Below are 16,401 nucleotides of genomic sequence, written 5' to 3' on the forward strand. Positions count from 1 at the left end.
ACAATTCTGCCCACTGTCAGTTTATGAGGTTATAGCTCTGGAACGCTTCAACGGATCCTGATGATTCTGAAATTGTTTTTTTGTGACATATTGTACTTCATGTTAGTGGTAAAATTTCTTCGATATAACTTGCGTTTACTTATGAAAAAAACAGAAATTTGGCAAAAATTTTGAGAATTTTGCAATTTTCAAAATTTTAATTTTTGTACACTTAAATCAGAGAGATGTGTCACACAAAATAGTTAATAAATAACATTTCCCACATGTCAACTTTACATCAACACAATTTTGGAAACCATTTTTTTTTTTCTTAGGACGTTATAAGGGTTAAAATTTGACTAGCGATTTCTCGTTTTTCCAACAAAAAATGTACAAAACCATTTTTTTAGGTACCACCTCACATTTGAAGTGAGTTTGGGGTGTCTTGCACCCCTCAAAATGCACAAAATCACATTCTAGAAGTTTATTAACCCTTCAGGTGCTTCACGAGAACTAACGCAATGTGGAAGGAAAAATTAACATTTTATTTTTTCCACAAAAAAAAGGAGATTTTTGTGTACTCACCGTAAAATCTTTTTCTCCGAGCCAATCATTGGGGGACACAGGACCATGGGTGTTATGCTGCTGCCACTAGGAGGACACTAAGTAAACAGAAAGATTAACTCCTCTGCAGTATACACCCCTTCACTGGCTGCAATTCCACCAGTTCGGTAATAAAGCAGTAGGAGCATGAAACAAATGACAACTATGTCAAAACCAAGGAAGTAACAACAAGCCAAACAGGCTAACAGGGTGGATGCTGTGTCTCCCAATGATTGGCTCGGAGAAAAAGATTTTACGGTGAGTACACAAAAATCTCCTTTTCTCCTACGCCTCATTGGGGGACACAGGACCATGGGACGTCCCAAAGCAGTCCCTGGGTGGGGAGCAACATATGCTGAAACCCCATGTACCACTGGCTTACGGCTAAGGTACTGTCGATTGCAGAATGCGCCTGCCAAGGGCGGCGTCTGCGGAAGAGAGAGAATGAATGTGGTAATGTTTGGTAAAAGTGTGCAAACTGGACCATGTCGCAGCCTTGCTGTGCTGACGCCTGGTGCCGAATAGCCCATGAGGCGCCCACCGACCGAGTAGAATGGGCCTTGATCCCTGCTGGGATAGGAACACCTTTGACATGATAGGATTCGTGAATAGCCGACCGAATCCATTTGGCTAGAGTAGCTTTTGAAGCGGGAGAACCCCTCCTTGGTCCCTCTGGAAGTACAAACAGGACATCCGACGTGCGGAATGGAGCCGTCCGAGAGACGTACCGTCGAAGAGCCTGTACCACATCAAGGGTGTGCAGAGCCTTTTCAATGCGATGGACTGGTGCCGGACAGAACAAAGGCAGAACAATCTCCTCGTTGAGGTGGAAGGAAGAAACGACCTTGGGCAGAAAGGCGGGAGAGGTCCTCAATACTGCCTTGTCCGGATGAAAAATTAGAAACGGAGGGCGGCAGGAGAGTGCCGCTAGCTCCGAAACCCGTCTGATGGACGTAATAGCCACTAGGAAAACTACCTTCCAGGAGAGGAAGGGAGTCTCCTGAAGAGGTCCGAGAACCAAATTAAGATCCCACGGATCCAAAGGCATTTTGTAGGGAGGCGCCACACGGGAAACTCCCTGGAAAAAAGTCTTGACCGGCAATCTATTGGCAATCTTTCGTTGGAAGAGGACTGACAATGCCGAAACCTGACCCTTTAGAGAGCTAAGTGCAAGTCCCGACTCTAGTCCAGATTGGAGAAAATCCAATATGGCAGGGATAGAAAATACCAGAGGAGATCGCCCCTGTGTGTCGCACCATGAGAGGAAAATTCGCCAGGTACAGTGGTAACTGCGCATGGATACAGGTTTCCTAGCCCTGATCATGGTGGAAGACACCTTGGGGGTGATACCCGCTTGGCCTAGAATCCAGGATTCAACGGCCAGGCCGTCAAAGACAGGGCCCCTGAGTTCTGGTGGTATATCGGGCCCTGTGAGAGAAGATCCACGCGATCTGGAAGACGCCAGGGGACGTCGGCGACCAACTGAACCAGTTCCGCGTACCATGCTCGGCGCGGCCAGTCCGGCGCGACGAGGATCACTGGTACACCCTCTGCCCTGATCTTCTTGATGACCCTCAGTAGCAGGGGAAGAGGGGGAAAAATGTACGGGAGGCGGTATTGACGCCACGGCAGAACCAAGGCGTCTACTCCAATGGCCCGTGGATCGAGTGACCGTGCAAGGAACTGTGGAACCTTGTTCAACCTGGATGCCATGAGATCCACATCCGGGGTCCCCCAGCGATGACAAATCTGCTGGAAAACCTCCGGGTGAAGGGACCACGCGCCCGAGGCGAGACCCTGGAGGCTGAGGAAGTCCACCGCCCAATTCTCCACACGTGGTATGTGGATCGCCGAGATGGGCAAATGGTTGGACTTGGCCCAATGCAGGATGTGGGACACCTCGAGCATAGCCACCTTGCTGCGGGTTCCTCCTTGACGATTGATATACGCCACGGCCGTGGCGTTGTCGGACTGGATTCTGACGGGGTGACCCGCCAGCAGATGGTGAAACTGGAACAACGCTAGCCTGATAGCTCGTATTTCCAGGAGATTGATGGACAGGCGAGACTCTCGAGTGGACCACCGCCCTTGTGCTGTGTGATGGTTGAAAACCGCCCCCCAGCCCATGAGGCTGGCATAGGTGGTCACCACCAGCCACCGCACTGGGAGAAAAGACCTTCCCTTCAGTAGGGAGGACTTCAGCGTCCACCACCTGAGGGTCTTCCTGACCCGTGAGGACAAGGTGAAGCGGCGGTCGAGGGAGGACGGGTTGCCGTCCCACGCCGACAGTAGCGCATGCTGTAGTGGACCGAGGTGAAATTGCGCGAATGGAACCGCCTCCATGGCGGATACCATCTGCCCGAGAATGCGCATGCTGAACCGGATGGAGTGGGAGACTGGGCGTGAAAGACTCTGAGCTCCCTGCTGCAAGGCAAAGGCCTTGTCTTGAGGGAGAATGACCAGACCGCGAGAAGTGTCCAGCGTCATCCCAAGAAAGGAGATCAGTTGGGCCGGAATCGGAGAGGATTTTTCGAAGTTTATCTTCCAACCCAGGCGAGAAAGAGTATCCACCGTGAGAACGACGGACTCTTCGCAGGCTGGGTAAGATGGACCTTTTATCAGTAGGTCGTCCAGGTATGGAAGTACCACCACTCCCCTGGAATGAAGAATGGCCATGGCAGCCGCCATTACCTTCGTGAAGACTCTGGGAGCGGTGGCGAGGCCGAAAGGCAAGGCCACAAACTGGAAGTGTTCTCCGCGAAATGCGAAGCGGAGGAACTGCTGATGCGGAGGAAAGACTGGGATGTGGAGGTAGGCATCCTTGATGTCTATGGACGCCAGGAATTCTCCTTTTTCCATGGACGCGACCACAGAACGGAGGGATTCCATTCTGAAATGTCGAATTTTGACAAATTTGTTTAGAAGTTTCAGGTCCAGAATCGGACGTAACGATCCGTCCTTCTTTGGGACCACGAATAGGTTCGAGTAAAACCCTTTGAACCTTTGGTCTAGGGGAACCGGAATGATGACTCCGTCCCTTTGTAGTGCCTGTATGGCCTGGAGAAAGGCTGTGGTCTTTGATTTGGGAGGGCAAGACTGGAAGAAGCGTGTGGGGGGGGGAGGGGGGAGGAAAATTCTATTTTGTATCCGGTGGACACCAATTCCCTGACCCACTCTTCGGAAACGACCGAACGACGGAACAAAAGTAGGTGCCCTCCTACCTTGTTGGTGCCCCCCGGATATTGCAAGGAGTCATTGAGTGGAGGACCTAAGGGATCTGGATCCCTTAGACCCGGGTGGTCGCGGTTTGGGTTTCCAGTTACGGTTAGGTCTGTAAGAGACCTGGGGGCTTCGGTCACTGCACGAGCCTCGTCCTGAAGCGGAGGCAGAAGAAGTAGATGACCAGTTGGTATTGTTACGAAAGGGCCGAAAACGGGATTGTTGTTGATACCGAAACGGCTGGGCAGGCTTTTGTTGGGGGAGAAATTTACTTTTTCCCCAAGTGGCATCCGAGATTATTTGGTCTAATTTTTCTCCGAATAAACGACCAGCCTGGTAGGGCAGAGATGTCAAAGAGCGCTTGGAAGCCGAATCTGCTCGCCAATCCCTGAGCCACAGGGCTCTTCTAATGGAGATTGCATTCGCGGATGCCTGTGCAGCGCAATTGGCTGCGTCTATTGAGGCGTTGACTACGAAATCCCCAGCCTGGGCTATCTGGTTAGCCATGTTGATCGCCTCTGGAGGTAGGTCGCTAGCTTGGATGGTCGTGGAAAGCGTCTCGGCCCAAGCGACCATAGCCTTAGCGACCCAAGAGGCAGCGAAAGATGGGAAGAGAGAGGCTCCTGTGGCCTCGAAGACGGAGCGAGCCAGATATTCTATCGGACGGTCAGAGGGGTTCTTAACCGAGGAGCCGTCTGACAGGGACAGGATGGTTTTGGAAGCGAGATGTGACACAGCAGGGTCCACCAAGGGGGACTGCAGCCAGTCCTTGATTAGTTCCTGAGGAAAAGGATATTTGGCTTCGATGGGTTTTTGACCCATGAAGCGTTTATCGGGGCAGTCCCTGTGTTTTTGTACAATCTCCTTGAATTCAGGATGAGTGACAAAAACCTTTTGGACGCGTTTAGTCTTTTTGAACGACACCACGTGTTCGGGCGTAGATACGGATTCCTTGGCCACCTTCAGGGTCTGGTTGACCGCTTCGATGAGAGAATCGAGTGTCTCTTGGGAGGTGGAGGAATCCTGAACGTAGGAATCGTCGGACTCATATTCGGAGTCGTTTGAGACAGGGCCCCTGTTGTCTGGAGAAGGTGACCGGGAAGTGGAGCTCGCTGTCGCTGAAACCCCAAGTGGCCCGTGACCAGGGGATGGAACATGGGTACGTTTCCTGGAACCCCGAGAAGAAAGTGACAGAGTACGCCCCCTGCTGGTGGACGGATCCGTACCGTCGCCCGAATCCTCCGCGGTCTGACTTGAAGGGGGGCCCCAGAGGGAGTCAATTGCCCTGACTAGGGAAGCCACGGATCGTGACAGAGAAGCTGCCCACTCAGGGGGGCTAGGCTCTACAGGGTCGACGGCATCGGCGGCAGCGAGAGGCGGCTGCAGAGGCCGGGACACAATCCGCACACAATGGGTTACTGTGAGCTCGGGGCAGGGCCGTATTGCAAGTGGCACATACAGTGAAAAACACTGTGTGCTTCTTGTTACCCTTTTTAGTCTCCTTGGATTGAGACATAGTGTCTTTAGAGACAGAGCGGGGCAGTATACGCAGGGAAAGGGTTAAGCTTTCTTGAAGCAGCTTACCCACGGTCCTGTGCCTGTGTCCCCGGGGAGGAATGCAGCCGTGGCGGTTCCTGGACAGCGTGGGCCACCTTGCAGAGAGATGGCAATATGGCCCCCGAGATCTGCAGGGCGCCTCTCGTCCCAGACGAGAAGCGCCGATATAGGGGGCGGGGTTACGGCCGTGGGAGGGATCTGCCCACTGCGGCCTACTCCGGCTGAAAAGCCGGGGACTAAATTTCCGGCCTGCCCGGCGATGCGCGGCGGCCGCAACGGAGCGACGCTAACCGCCGCAGTCCCCTGACCGCCGGCGCCTCTCCCCAGGGACTCTGCCGCAAGTACCGCCGGCGCCTGCCCCATAGAGGCCACTGCGGCCTACTCCGGCTGAAAAGCCGGGGACTAAATTTCCGGCCTGCCCGGCGGTGTGGCCGCAAAACGATCCGGAGCGCAGGAGGGGAACTCCTGATGTACTTACAGTCCGGTAATGCAGGTCCCCCTGTCCCTGCGCGCTCCATCCATCCTGCCATCCTCTTCTGTAATCCCTTTGTGCAACGCCATGTAATGTGGGCCTTGTATGTCGGGCCCCCGGAGAGGTACATTAGAGCAGGCTCTAAGTACTCGCCGTCTTGCAGGGGGAAGGGAGATCGGGACCACAGATGGAAAACCGTCGCCCCAGTAAAAATTGGCGTGCTCCAGCATCGCAGGAGAGGGACGGGGAGGTATACTCGCCGTGCTCGCCTGTTGCTGGTTCGGGGGAGAGCGGGCCCTATAAAAAGGGATCCGTCGCCCCCTTCACTCCGTTGAATAAAAACTAAAAATTTACAGAAGAATTAAAATTAAAATAAGAAAGTTGGGGTCTGAAAACAGACCCAAGTGCCTCCTACAGACACTAAGCAAGAACTGGTGGAATTGTAGCCAGTGAAGGGGTGTATACTGCAGAGGAGAAGTTAATCTTTCTGTTTACTTAGTGTCCTCCTAGTGGCAGCAGCATAACACCCATGGTCCTGTGTCCCCCAATGAGGCGTAGGAGAAATTTACTTTGGAACCAAACTTTTTTGTATCTTCACAAGGGCATCAGAAGAAAATGGACCACAAAATTTGTTGTGCAATTTCTCCCGAGTATGCCAATTCCCCGTATGTGGTGGAAAGCCACTGTCTGGGTGCATGGCAGGGCTCAGAAGGGAGGGAGCACGGTTTGACTTTTTGAACGCAAAATTGGCTTGGATCAATGGTGGCGCCATGTCACGTTTGGAGACCCCCTGATGTACCTAAACAGTGGAACCCCCCCCCATCTTCAACTCTAACCCCAACACACTCCTAACCCCAACCATAACCACAACCCAAACTTTAGCCCAACCCGAACCCAAACTTTAGTCCAACCCACTTTAGCTCAACCCTAACTTTAACCCAACCCTAACCCTAATGGAATTAAATACACTTTTTTTTAATTCTATTATTTTTACCTAACTAAGGGGGTAATAAAGGGGCTTTGATTTACTTTTTTTTTTAATTTTGATCACTGTCATAGACCCTATGACAATGATGAAAATGAACCAATAGGAAAAATGTCCTATTGTTGCTAGGTTCCAGCTGGCAGATCTCGGCGGACGCACTGCACATACGCCCGCCATTTTCTCCCGGAAGAAGACGCTGGCGGCCCGGGGGACTTCACGGGGGCATGCAGGGACACCAGCGGTACCGGGGGGTTGATCGGGGGACCCCATTTCTCTCATTTTTTTGCTCGCACATCAGAGGAGAGAGAAATTAATGGAAAATCTGACTTTTTTTTTTGCAACCACCGGTATACCGTCAATAATGGCGATCACAACACCAGGGTCGGTAAAAACCGACCCAAATCATGTTCTCTGGGGTCGGGCGCGTTATAGCCTTATTCCTCAGCGCCGTTAAAAAGTGGCGCTGTGGTTTAAGTACCCTTAACTGCCGCCATTAAAAGGCATATCGGCGGCCAATTCAAAAAGACCAGGACAATTTTATAGCGTTGTAGGCAAAAGTTAGTCAGAGAAACATGCCAATAGTACAGAAGTGATAAGGGGGGGGGGGGGGGGGGGGGGTAGAATACATTGTATGTCTCTTCTTGTAATGTTGTACTATTTAATGCAAGCACATAAAATGTAGTTTTTTTTAGCATAAAATGAAATCAGATATTTGTGAAGCTCTTGTAAGTGGATGGTCACATTGTAGAATGAAGTACCTTGCACAAATATAAAAGCCCTTGCAGACCAGTGATAGTTGTTCTAATGAACGGAGATCAAGCTCACTGGAAACCACCCAGCGGAAAATATACATCAGTACCTCCATAGGGAGCACTAAAACACACAAAAACAAAAGACCGGTTAATGTCCACGCTACACCAATGCTAAATGAAAGCACTGTTATGTCAAGCAATAATAATCGGGCACAGCTGAACTGTAAATGTTGGGCAACATAGCCACCTTAACCCCTTTACCCCCAAGGGTGGTTTGCACGTTAATGACCAGGCCAATTTTTACAATTCTGACCACTGTCCCTTTATGAGGTTATAACTCTGGAACGCTTAAACGGATCCCGGTGATTCTGACATTGTTTTCTCGTGACATATTGTACTTCAGGATAGTGGTAAAATTTCTTTGATATTACCTGCGTTTATTTGTGAAAAAAATGGAAATTTGGCGAAAATTCTGAAAATTTCGCAATTTTCCAACTTTGAATTGTTATGCCCTTAAATCACAGAGATATGTCACGCAAAATACTTAATAAGTAACATTTCCCACATGTCTACTTTACATCAGCACAATTTTGGAACCCAAATTTTTTTTTGTTAGGGAGTTATAAGGGTTAAACGTTGACCAGAAATTTCTCATTTTTACAACACCATTTTTTTTTTTAGGGACCACATCTCATTTGAAATCATTTTGAGGGGTCTATATGATAGAAAATACCCAAGTGTGACACCATTCTAAAAACTGCACCCCTCAAGGTGCTCAAAACCACATTCAAGAAGTTTATCAACCCTTCAGGTGTTTCACAGGAATTTTTGGAATGTTTAAATAAAAATGAACATTTAACTTTTTTTCACACAAAATTTATTTCAGATCCAATTTGTTTTATTTTACCAAGGGTAACAAGAGAAAATGGACCCCAAAAGTTGTTGTACAATTTGTCCTGAGTACGCTGATACCCCATATGTGGGGGTAAACCACTGTTTGGGCGCATGGCAGAGCTCGGAAGAAAAGGAGCGCCATTTTACTTTTCAATGCAAAATTGACTGGAATTGAGATGGGACGCCATGTTGCGTTTGGAGAGCCCCTGATGTGCCTAACATTGAAACCCCCCACAAGTGACACCATTTTGGAAAGTAGACCCCCTAAGGAACTTATCTAGATGTGTTTTGAGAGCTTTGAACCCCCAAGTGTTTCACTACAGTTTATAACGCAGAGCCGTGAAAATAAAAATTATTATTTATTTTTTTTTGACAAAAATGATTTTTTTAGCCCCCAGTTTTGTATTTTCCCAAGGGTAACAGGAGAAATTGGACCCCAAAAGTTGTTGTCCAATTTGTCCTGAGTACGCCGATACCCCGTATTTGGGGGGGGAACCACTGTTTGGGCGCATGGCCGAGCTCGGAAGGGAAGGAGTGCCATTTGGAATGCAGACTTAGATGGATTGGTCTGTAGGCGTCACGTGGCATTTGCAGAGCCCCTGATGTACCCAAACAGTAGAAACCCCCCACAAGTGACCCCATATTGGAAACTAGACCTCCCAAGGAACTTCTCTAGATGTGTTGTGAGAACTCTGAACCCCCAAGTGTTTCACTACAGTTTACAACGCAGAGCCGTGAAAATAAAAAATCTTTTTTTTTTCCCACAAAAATGATTTTTAGCCCCCAAAATTTTTATTTTCCCAAGGATAACAAGAGAACTTGGACCCCAAAAGCTGTTGTCCAATTTGTCCCGAGTACGCCGATACCCCATATGTTGCGGTAAACCCCTGTTTGGGCGCACGGAAGAGTTCGGAAGGGAAGGAGCACTGTTTTACTTTTTCAACGCAGAATTGGCTGGAATTGAGATCGGACGCGTTTGGAGAGCCCCTGATGTGCCTGAACAGTGGAAACTCCCCAATTCTACCTGAAACCCTAATCCAAACACACCCCTAATCCTAATCCCAATGGTAACCGTAACCACACCCCTAACCCTGACACACCCCTAACTCTAATCCCAACCCTAATCCCAACCGTAAATGTAATCCAAACCCTAACCCTAACTTTAGCCCCAACCCTAACTTTAGCCCCAACCCTAACCCTAACTTTAGCCCCAACCCTAACCCTAACTTTAGCTCCAACCCTAGCCCCAACCCTAACCCTAGCCCTAACCCTAGCCCTAACGGGAAAATGGAAATAAATAAATTTTTTAAATTTTATTATTTTTCCCTAACTAAGGGGGTGATGAAGGGGGGTTTGATTTACTTTTATAGCGTTTTTTATAGCGGATTTTTATGATTGGCAGCTGTCACACACCTATGATTTTTCCATATTTTGGTCCACAGAGTCATGTGAGGTCTTGTTTTTTGCGGGACGAGTTGACGTTTTTATTGGTAACATTTTCGGACACGTGACAGTTTTTGATTGCTTTTTATTCCGATTTTTGTGAGGCAGAATGACCAAAAACCAGCTATTCATGAATTTATTTTGGGGGAGGCGTTTATACCGTTCCACGTTTGGTAAAATTGATAAAGCAGTTTTATTCTTCGGGTCAGTACGATTACAGCGATCTCATTTATATCATTTTTTTATGTTTTGGCGCTTTTATACGATAAAAGCTATTTTATAGAAAAAAATAATTATTTTGGCATCGCTTTATTCTGAGGACTATAAAACTTTTTTATTTTTTTGCTTATGATGCTGTATGGCAGCTCGTTTTTTGCGGGACAAGATGACGTTTTCAGCGGTACCATGGTTATTTATATCCGTCTTTTTGATCGCGTGTTATTCCACTTTTTGTTCGGCGGTATGATAAAGCGGTTTTTTGCCTCGTTTTTTTTTTTTTCTTACGGTGTTCACTGAAGGGGTTAACTAGTGGGACAGTTTTATAGGTTGGGTCGTTATGGACGCGGCGATACTAAATATGTGTACTTTTATTGTTTGTTTGTAATTCAGATAAAGAAATGTATTTATGGGAATAATATTTTTTTTTCTTCTTTTATTTAGGAATTTTTTATTTTTATTTTTTTTTTTAATTTTTTTACACATGTGGAATTTTTTTTTTTTTTTACTTTTTTACTTTGTCCCAGGGGGGGACATCACATATCGCTGATCTGACAGTTTGCACAGCACTCTTTCAGATCAGCGATCTGACTTACAGTGCTGCAGGCTTACCAGCGCCTGCTCTGGACCCGGAAGTAGTCCCTGCAGGACCCGGATGCAGCCCCGCGGCCATTTTGGATCCGGGGCCTGCAGGGATAGGAGGTAAGAAACGCACGCAGGGAGCCCCTGTCTGTGTGACAGCTCCCCAGCGACCACACAACGACTTACCAACAATCACGGCCAGGTCGTATCGCTGGTCGTGATCGTTGGTAAGTCATTTAGTGTAAAGGTACCTTTAGACACCAAGTGTGAGAAAAACAAAAACAAACAACGACAAGTGAACAGCCCTATAGACTACATAATAAGTATTATATAAGTACTTGTTATATCCGTGAAAAACATGAAACGAACACTGACAAAACTGATATTTAAATGAGGCCTAAGGCTATGTGCACACGTCCGGAAAGTATGCAGAAATTTCCTGAGAAAATCCTGAGGTTTTCCGAAGGAACTCTGCACGCGTTTTTTTTGCGTATTTTGCGGAGGTTCCCAATGCAATAATATAGTGGGAAATCCGCAAAATTAATGAACATGCTGCGTATTTTTCCGCATGCTTTTTTTTTGCGAAAAAAAACACATGTGCACAAAAATTGCGGAAACCATTAAAAATGATGGGATGCTTAATGTATGCGTTTTTTTAAGTGTTTTTTGCCGCTGAAAAAACGCGCAAAAAAATCCTCGAATAATCCGGAACGTGTGCACATAACCTTAGTGTTCTAATCTCTGTATTCGTCCAACAGAAGTTGAAGTTTAATCCCTTTCCTAGGCAGCCAATTTTCATTTAAAAAAATAAAATAAACTGGTCTATTTAGCCATTTTTCAAGAGCTGAAACATTTTTATTTTTCAGTAGATGGAGCTCTGCGGTGAACTGTTTTATTGATGCCATTGTGGGGTTTTGAATATTTTTACTGACTTTTTCTTAGGGAGATGTAGTGACCAAAAAAACAAAAAACAAAAACACAATTCTGGTGTTTTGATATTTTTTTCTTTATGATGTCTACTACATGAATTAAGTCATTTTTGATTTTGATAGACCAAATGTTTACGAATGTGCTGATTCCAAATACGCTTATTTTTTAATTATTTCTTTTTCACGGAATAAAGGGCAATTCAAATATTTACATTTGAACTTTTTGTTTACAAAATCTTGCAATCGTCTGCACGCTGATTTTATATACAAAGGCAGCATGGTGGCTCAGTGGTTAGCACTGCAGCCTTGCAGAGCTGGGGTCCTGGGTTCAAATCCCACCAAGGAGATCTGCAAGGAGTTTGTATGTTCTCCCTGTGCTTGAGTGGGTTTCCTCCGGGTTCTCCGGTTTCCTCCCACATTCCAAAGACATACTGATAGGGAATTTAGATTGTGAGCCGCATCAGGGACAGCGATGATAATGTGTGCAAACTGTAAAGCGCTGCGGAATATTAGCGCTATATAAAAAGATTATTATTATTATATTATTATTATATACGGCAATACAATAGTCTTGCTGTATATAGTGCAAATAGCAGTCTCCTTATGAAGATCGGTCTATGGGTGTACAAACATGGTCACGACGGGGGCCTTGAGCAGGCCCCCCAGCCACCTATCGGAGAACCGTATATCGGAGAACCGTAATCGCGTCACAGGGGCTACGAGCCCATTCCGATCCATTTAAAATGTCACTCTCACAGATTGACCGTGGCATCCAAATGTTTAACAGCAGCAATCTGAGCTCAGAGCTGGCTGCTGTGGTCAGAGAGATGTCAGCACAAAGCCAGCATTTACAGCGTGTGGGGGTTAAGTGATCTCAGGTATGGTGACCCAGCGCTGATCTACATGTACATCATTTTGCTCACAAACGATTTGCATTCCTCCAACTCCCTCTTGATTACATGAGAATTTGTGCTATGTATTTTACTCCTTGTTCTGTCAATCTTGGGGAGCAGGACACGTAGAAGCTGATGGTCACCAGTCTTGGACCAGTCATCAAAGACACATGACTCATGGCAGGATTTTCAACGTATATTTTCTCAGAAATGTTGCACCTTTTCAAAGTAAGATATACGCGGCTGAAATAAGGCACTAATTACTTTTTGCTTGAAAAGTTTAATTCTTGCAGTATTACATCATTTGTTATAAAATAAGCAGTGCCAAAGCCAAGTCACACAACAAGATATAAAAATGAAAAAAAAAAAAATGTTCTGCACACACCTGAAATATGAGTCTGGCTGACATCGTATTCTGGCTGGCACAATTTAAGTGAGGACTCCTGAAATGTCAGCTGCTGCTGGAAGTATGATAATAGGTCAGACATCTTGCTGTCATCATTGGCGTCATCCATGCTACAAAAGGAACAGATCACATTTCATTGACATGTGTGCCTCTGTTACACAAGATGTACCCTGCTTGAACAGGGAGTAGAATTTAGCAAAAAATCCATACTAAATGAAAAATAATAATTACCGTATTTTTTGGCATATAAGACGCACTTTTTCCCCAAAAAAATTGTGAGGAAAATGGGGGGTGCGTCTTATATTTGGAACGCAGGCTTACCGGCATTGTGGCGGCGACAGAGGTGCGGGCATGATGTGGCACGGTGAGCTGTATGGCGTGAGCAGGTCCCATCCATATTTGAGGTGAATCCGCGGCCCGGTATTGATGGAGAGCAGCAGCGCTGGTGAGTTACGGTATTTTCCGGTGGCGGCGGCCATCTTGCTGAGGCCGCGCGTGCGCAGATTCACTACTCTGCGTCCCAGGGCTTCAGGAAAATGGCCGCGGGAGGCCGCACGTGCGCAGATGGACATCGCGGCGGCCATTTTCCTGAAGCCCTGGGACGCAGAGTAGTGAATCTGCGCACGCGCGGCCTCAGCAAGATGGCCGCCGCCACCGGAAAATACCGTAACTCACCTGCGCTGCTGCTCTCCATCAATACCGGGCCGCGGATTCACCTCAAATATAGATGGGACCTGCTCACGCCATACAGCTCACCGTGCCACATCATGCCCGCACCTCTGTCGCCGCCACAATGCCGGTAAGCCCGCCGCCACCAGGAAAACCACCCAGCTCTGCTGCTCTCCTTCACTACTGCTGTGGCGTCACCTCAAATGTGGAAGGCACCCTGGCCGCTGCCACCTGAGGAAGTGACAGCACATCTGCCACCGCCACAGCAACCTCCCCATGGACACCAGGCCATGGCGTCGCCCACCTAAGCAGGATGGGACCCTGCTCAGGTGCACGCTGTTCCGCCCACCGCACCTCAGCATCACCTCACCTCTGCCACCACCATGCCTCCTGTGACCCTGCTCTGCCACTGCCTGCCCTCAGGTAAGAGATCTTAAATTCGGACAATAAGACGGACCCCCATCTTATAAAAAATCTTTTTTTCTGCATTTTTCACCCCAAATTTGGGGTGCGTCTTATAGGCCGAAAAATACGGTATTTGAATTTCTTGTAATAGTAACACACAGCCCAAAACACAGATCATGTTACAAAGATAATAACAGCAGCTAACAGGAACACTTTACAATCTTATGGCATGTAAAAAAACAGTTATATTACCAGAGCATTGAACAAGACAAAAGATACGGCAGACTATAGAAAGGGATCAAGCATAGAACCTTAAGAAAGATTGTTGTCACCAAGTTATTTTTACCTCTTCGAAAATCAGCATGATGTAGGGACAGATACCGGATTCCAACGATGTATCATTATAGGCCTCTTTCACACCTCGTTTTTTTTCAATCAGTCACAATCCGTCAAAATGTTGAAAAGACGGATCCTGTGCAGATTGTAAAAAACGGGTGCACTGGGTCGGTTTTTTTTTTACGGATCCACTGAGGCTATGTGCACACATTGTGTATGAGTCTTTGCTGCGTTTTTCCGCTGTGAAAACGCATACACAACACAACCCAGGTTCAAAATAATAATAATAAAAAAAAATTGTGATATTCTTATCTTCCGGGGTCCCCGCAGCCTTCCAGATGCTGCCGGCAGCTCCTGTTCCCAGTGATGCCTTGCGAGCAACGACCTGTGATGACGTAGCGGGAACGCCGGAAGGGGGGGGGAGGGAAGAGAGAGAGAGAGAGAGAATTTTCCTGATGGGAAATTCTTCCGCGCATGCTCATTTTCACAAGACGGCACCGTCGCTGGATTCCTGCTTTTGACAGTCAGTGATGGATCCTGCGTCCATAGGCTTCCATTATAGCCAACAACAGGCAGCTCAGGTTCCGTCGCTGAGCCATTTTCCGACGTACAAAAAAACGTTTTCTCCGCCCGACGGACAGCAATTTTACGACGGATCCAGTGCACGATGGATGAAACGGATGGCCATCCGTCGCTAATACAAGTCTGTGGGCTCATACTCAATTGAGAGAAACTCGGATGAGTCTCGCACGGCAATACCCGGCACTGCACCCGGCACTCAGGAGCGGAGCGTGCGGCTCATGTATTCCTATGCGGCCGCACGCCGGCAGCAGCACCGGGTATTAACATGCGAGACTCATCCGAGTTTCTCGCAAGTGAGTATGAGCCATTAGAGAAAAAAACGGATCCAGCAGAAACATTTGCGGGATCCATTTTTTTTTCACAAAACGACGCATTGTGACGGAAAAAGACAGACGGAAGTGTGAAAGAGGCCTTACTGGCTTGCTTGCTGTAGATTTCATAGAATGTTGGAGTTGGAAGGGACCTCCAGGGTCATTGGTGCCAACCCTCTGCTCAATACAGGATTCACTAAACCATCTCAGACAGAGTTCTGTCCAGCCTCTGCTTGAAGACCTCCATTGAAGGAGAACTCGCCACCTCATGTCAGCCGGTCCACTCAATGATAACCCTCACTGTCAAAGTTTATTCTAATATCTACGGTAATCTGTATCTTCTCCCTTTCAGTTTTATTCCACTGTTTCTCATGTTTCAAATACGAATAAGGATGATACCTCTACATTGTGATATATTTTAAGATATTTGTAGACCGCTATTAATTTTTATTCTAGCCTTCTTTTTTGCAAGCTAAACATTCCCAGATCCTTTAATCGTTCCCCGTAGAACATACTTTGCAGTCTGTTCACCATACTGGTAACTGTTCTCTGAACTTACTCGTTACTAGTTTTTCAATGTACTTTTTAAAATGTGGTGCCCAAAACTGGATACAGTATTCCAGATGAGGTCTGACCAAGGAGGAATAGAGGGGAATACTTCACGTGATCTAGACTCTAGGCTTCTCTTAATACGTCCTAGAACTGGGTTTGCCTTTATTGCTGCTGCATCACAATGTTGATTCATGTGCAGTCTGTGATCTATTAAACTACCCAAGACTTTTTCACACGTACTGTGGCCTAGTACTAGTCCTTCCATTCTGTAGATGTAATTTTAATTTTTTCTTGCCCAGATGTAGAATATTGCATTTCTTCGTTTAATTCCATTCTTCATATCTATTTTCCATTCCATCAATGCCAGTTGTTCAAGCTTGAAATCATATTAATAAACCAGGGTAACTATTAAAACAAATATCATAATGAGCCCCATAAAAAAACAAATTTTATTCATTAATAATTAATGAATAAAATTTGTTTTTTTATGGGGCTCATTATTAAGTTCAAGCTTACCTAGATCCTTTTGAATCCTCTCAGGACTACAAGATACCAGGCACTTTCAGCTGCGTCACTTCTAATGTGGTGTACCTAATTATATGTAGCAAATGTCCAA

The 16,401-nt window shown here is 46.8% G+C and overlaps 1 protein-coding gene across 1 annotated transcript in view; it reads right to left on the reverse strand.

Annotated features, from left to right (window-relative positions):
- The window catches only part of FBXO9 (F-box protein 9), a 60,440-nt gene that overhangs the window by 16,511 nt on the left and 27,528 nt on the right, over positions 1-16,401 (reverse strand). Inside the window, exons 6-7 of the mRNA XM_077290039.1 lie at positions 12,910-13,040; positions 7,574-7,688 (exon numbers count right to left, since the gene is read on the reverse strand). Of these exons, the coding sequence (XP_077146154.1) occupies positions 7,574-7,688; positions 12,910-13,040 (246 nt within the window). The remainder of the gene's footprint in view (positions 1-7,573; positions 7,689-12,909; positions 13,041-16,401) is intronic.

Source organism: Ranitomeya variabilis, chromosome 2 (genome assembly GCF_051348905.1).
Source record: "Ranitomeya variabilis isolate aRanVar5 chromosome 2, aRanVar5.hap1, whole genome shotgun sequence".
NCBI lineage: Eukaryota > Metazoa > Chordata > Amphibia > Anura > Dendrobatidae > Ranitomeya > Ranitomeya variabilis.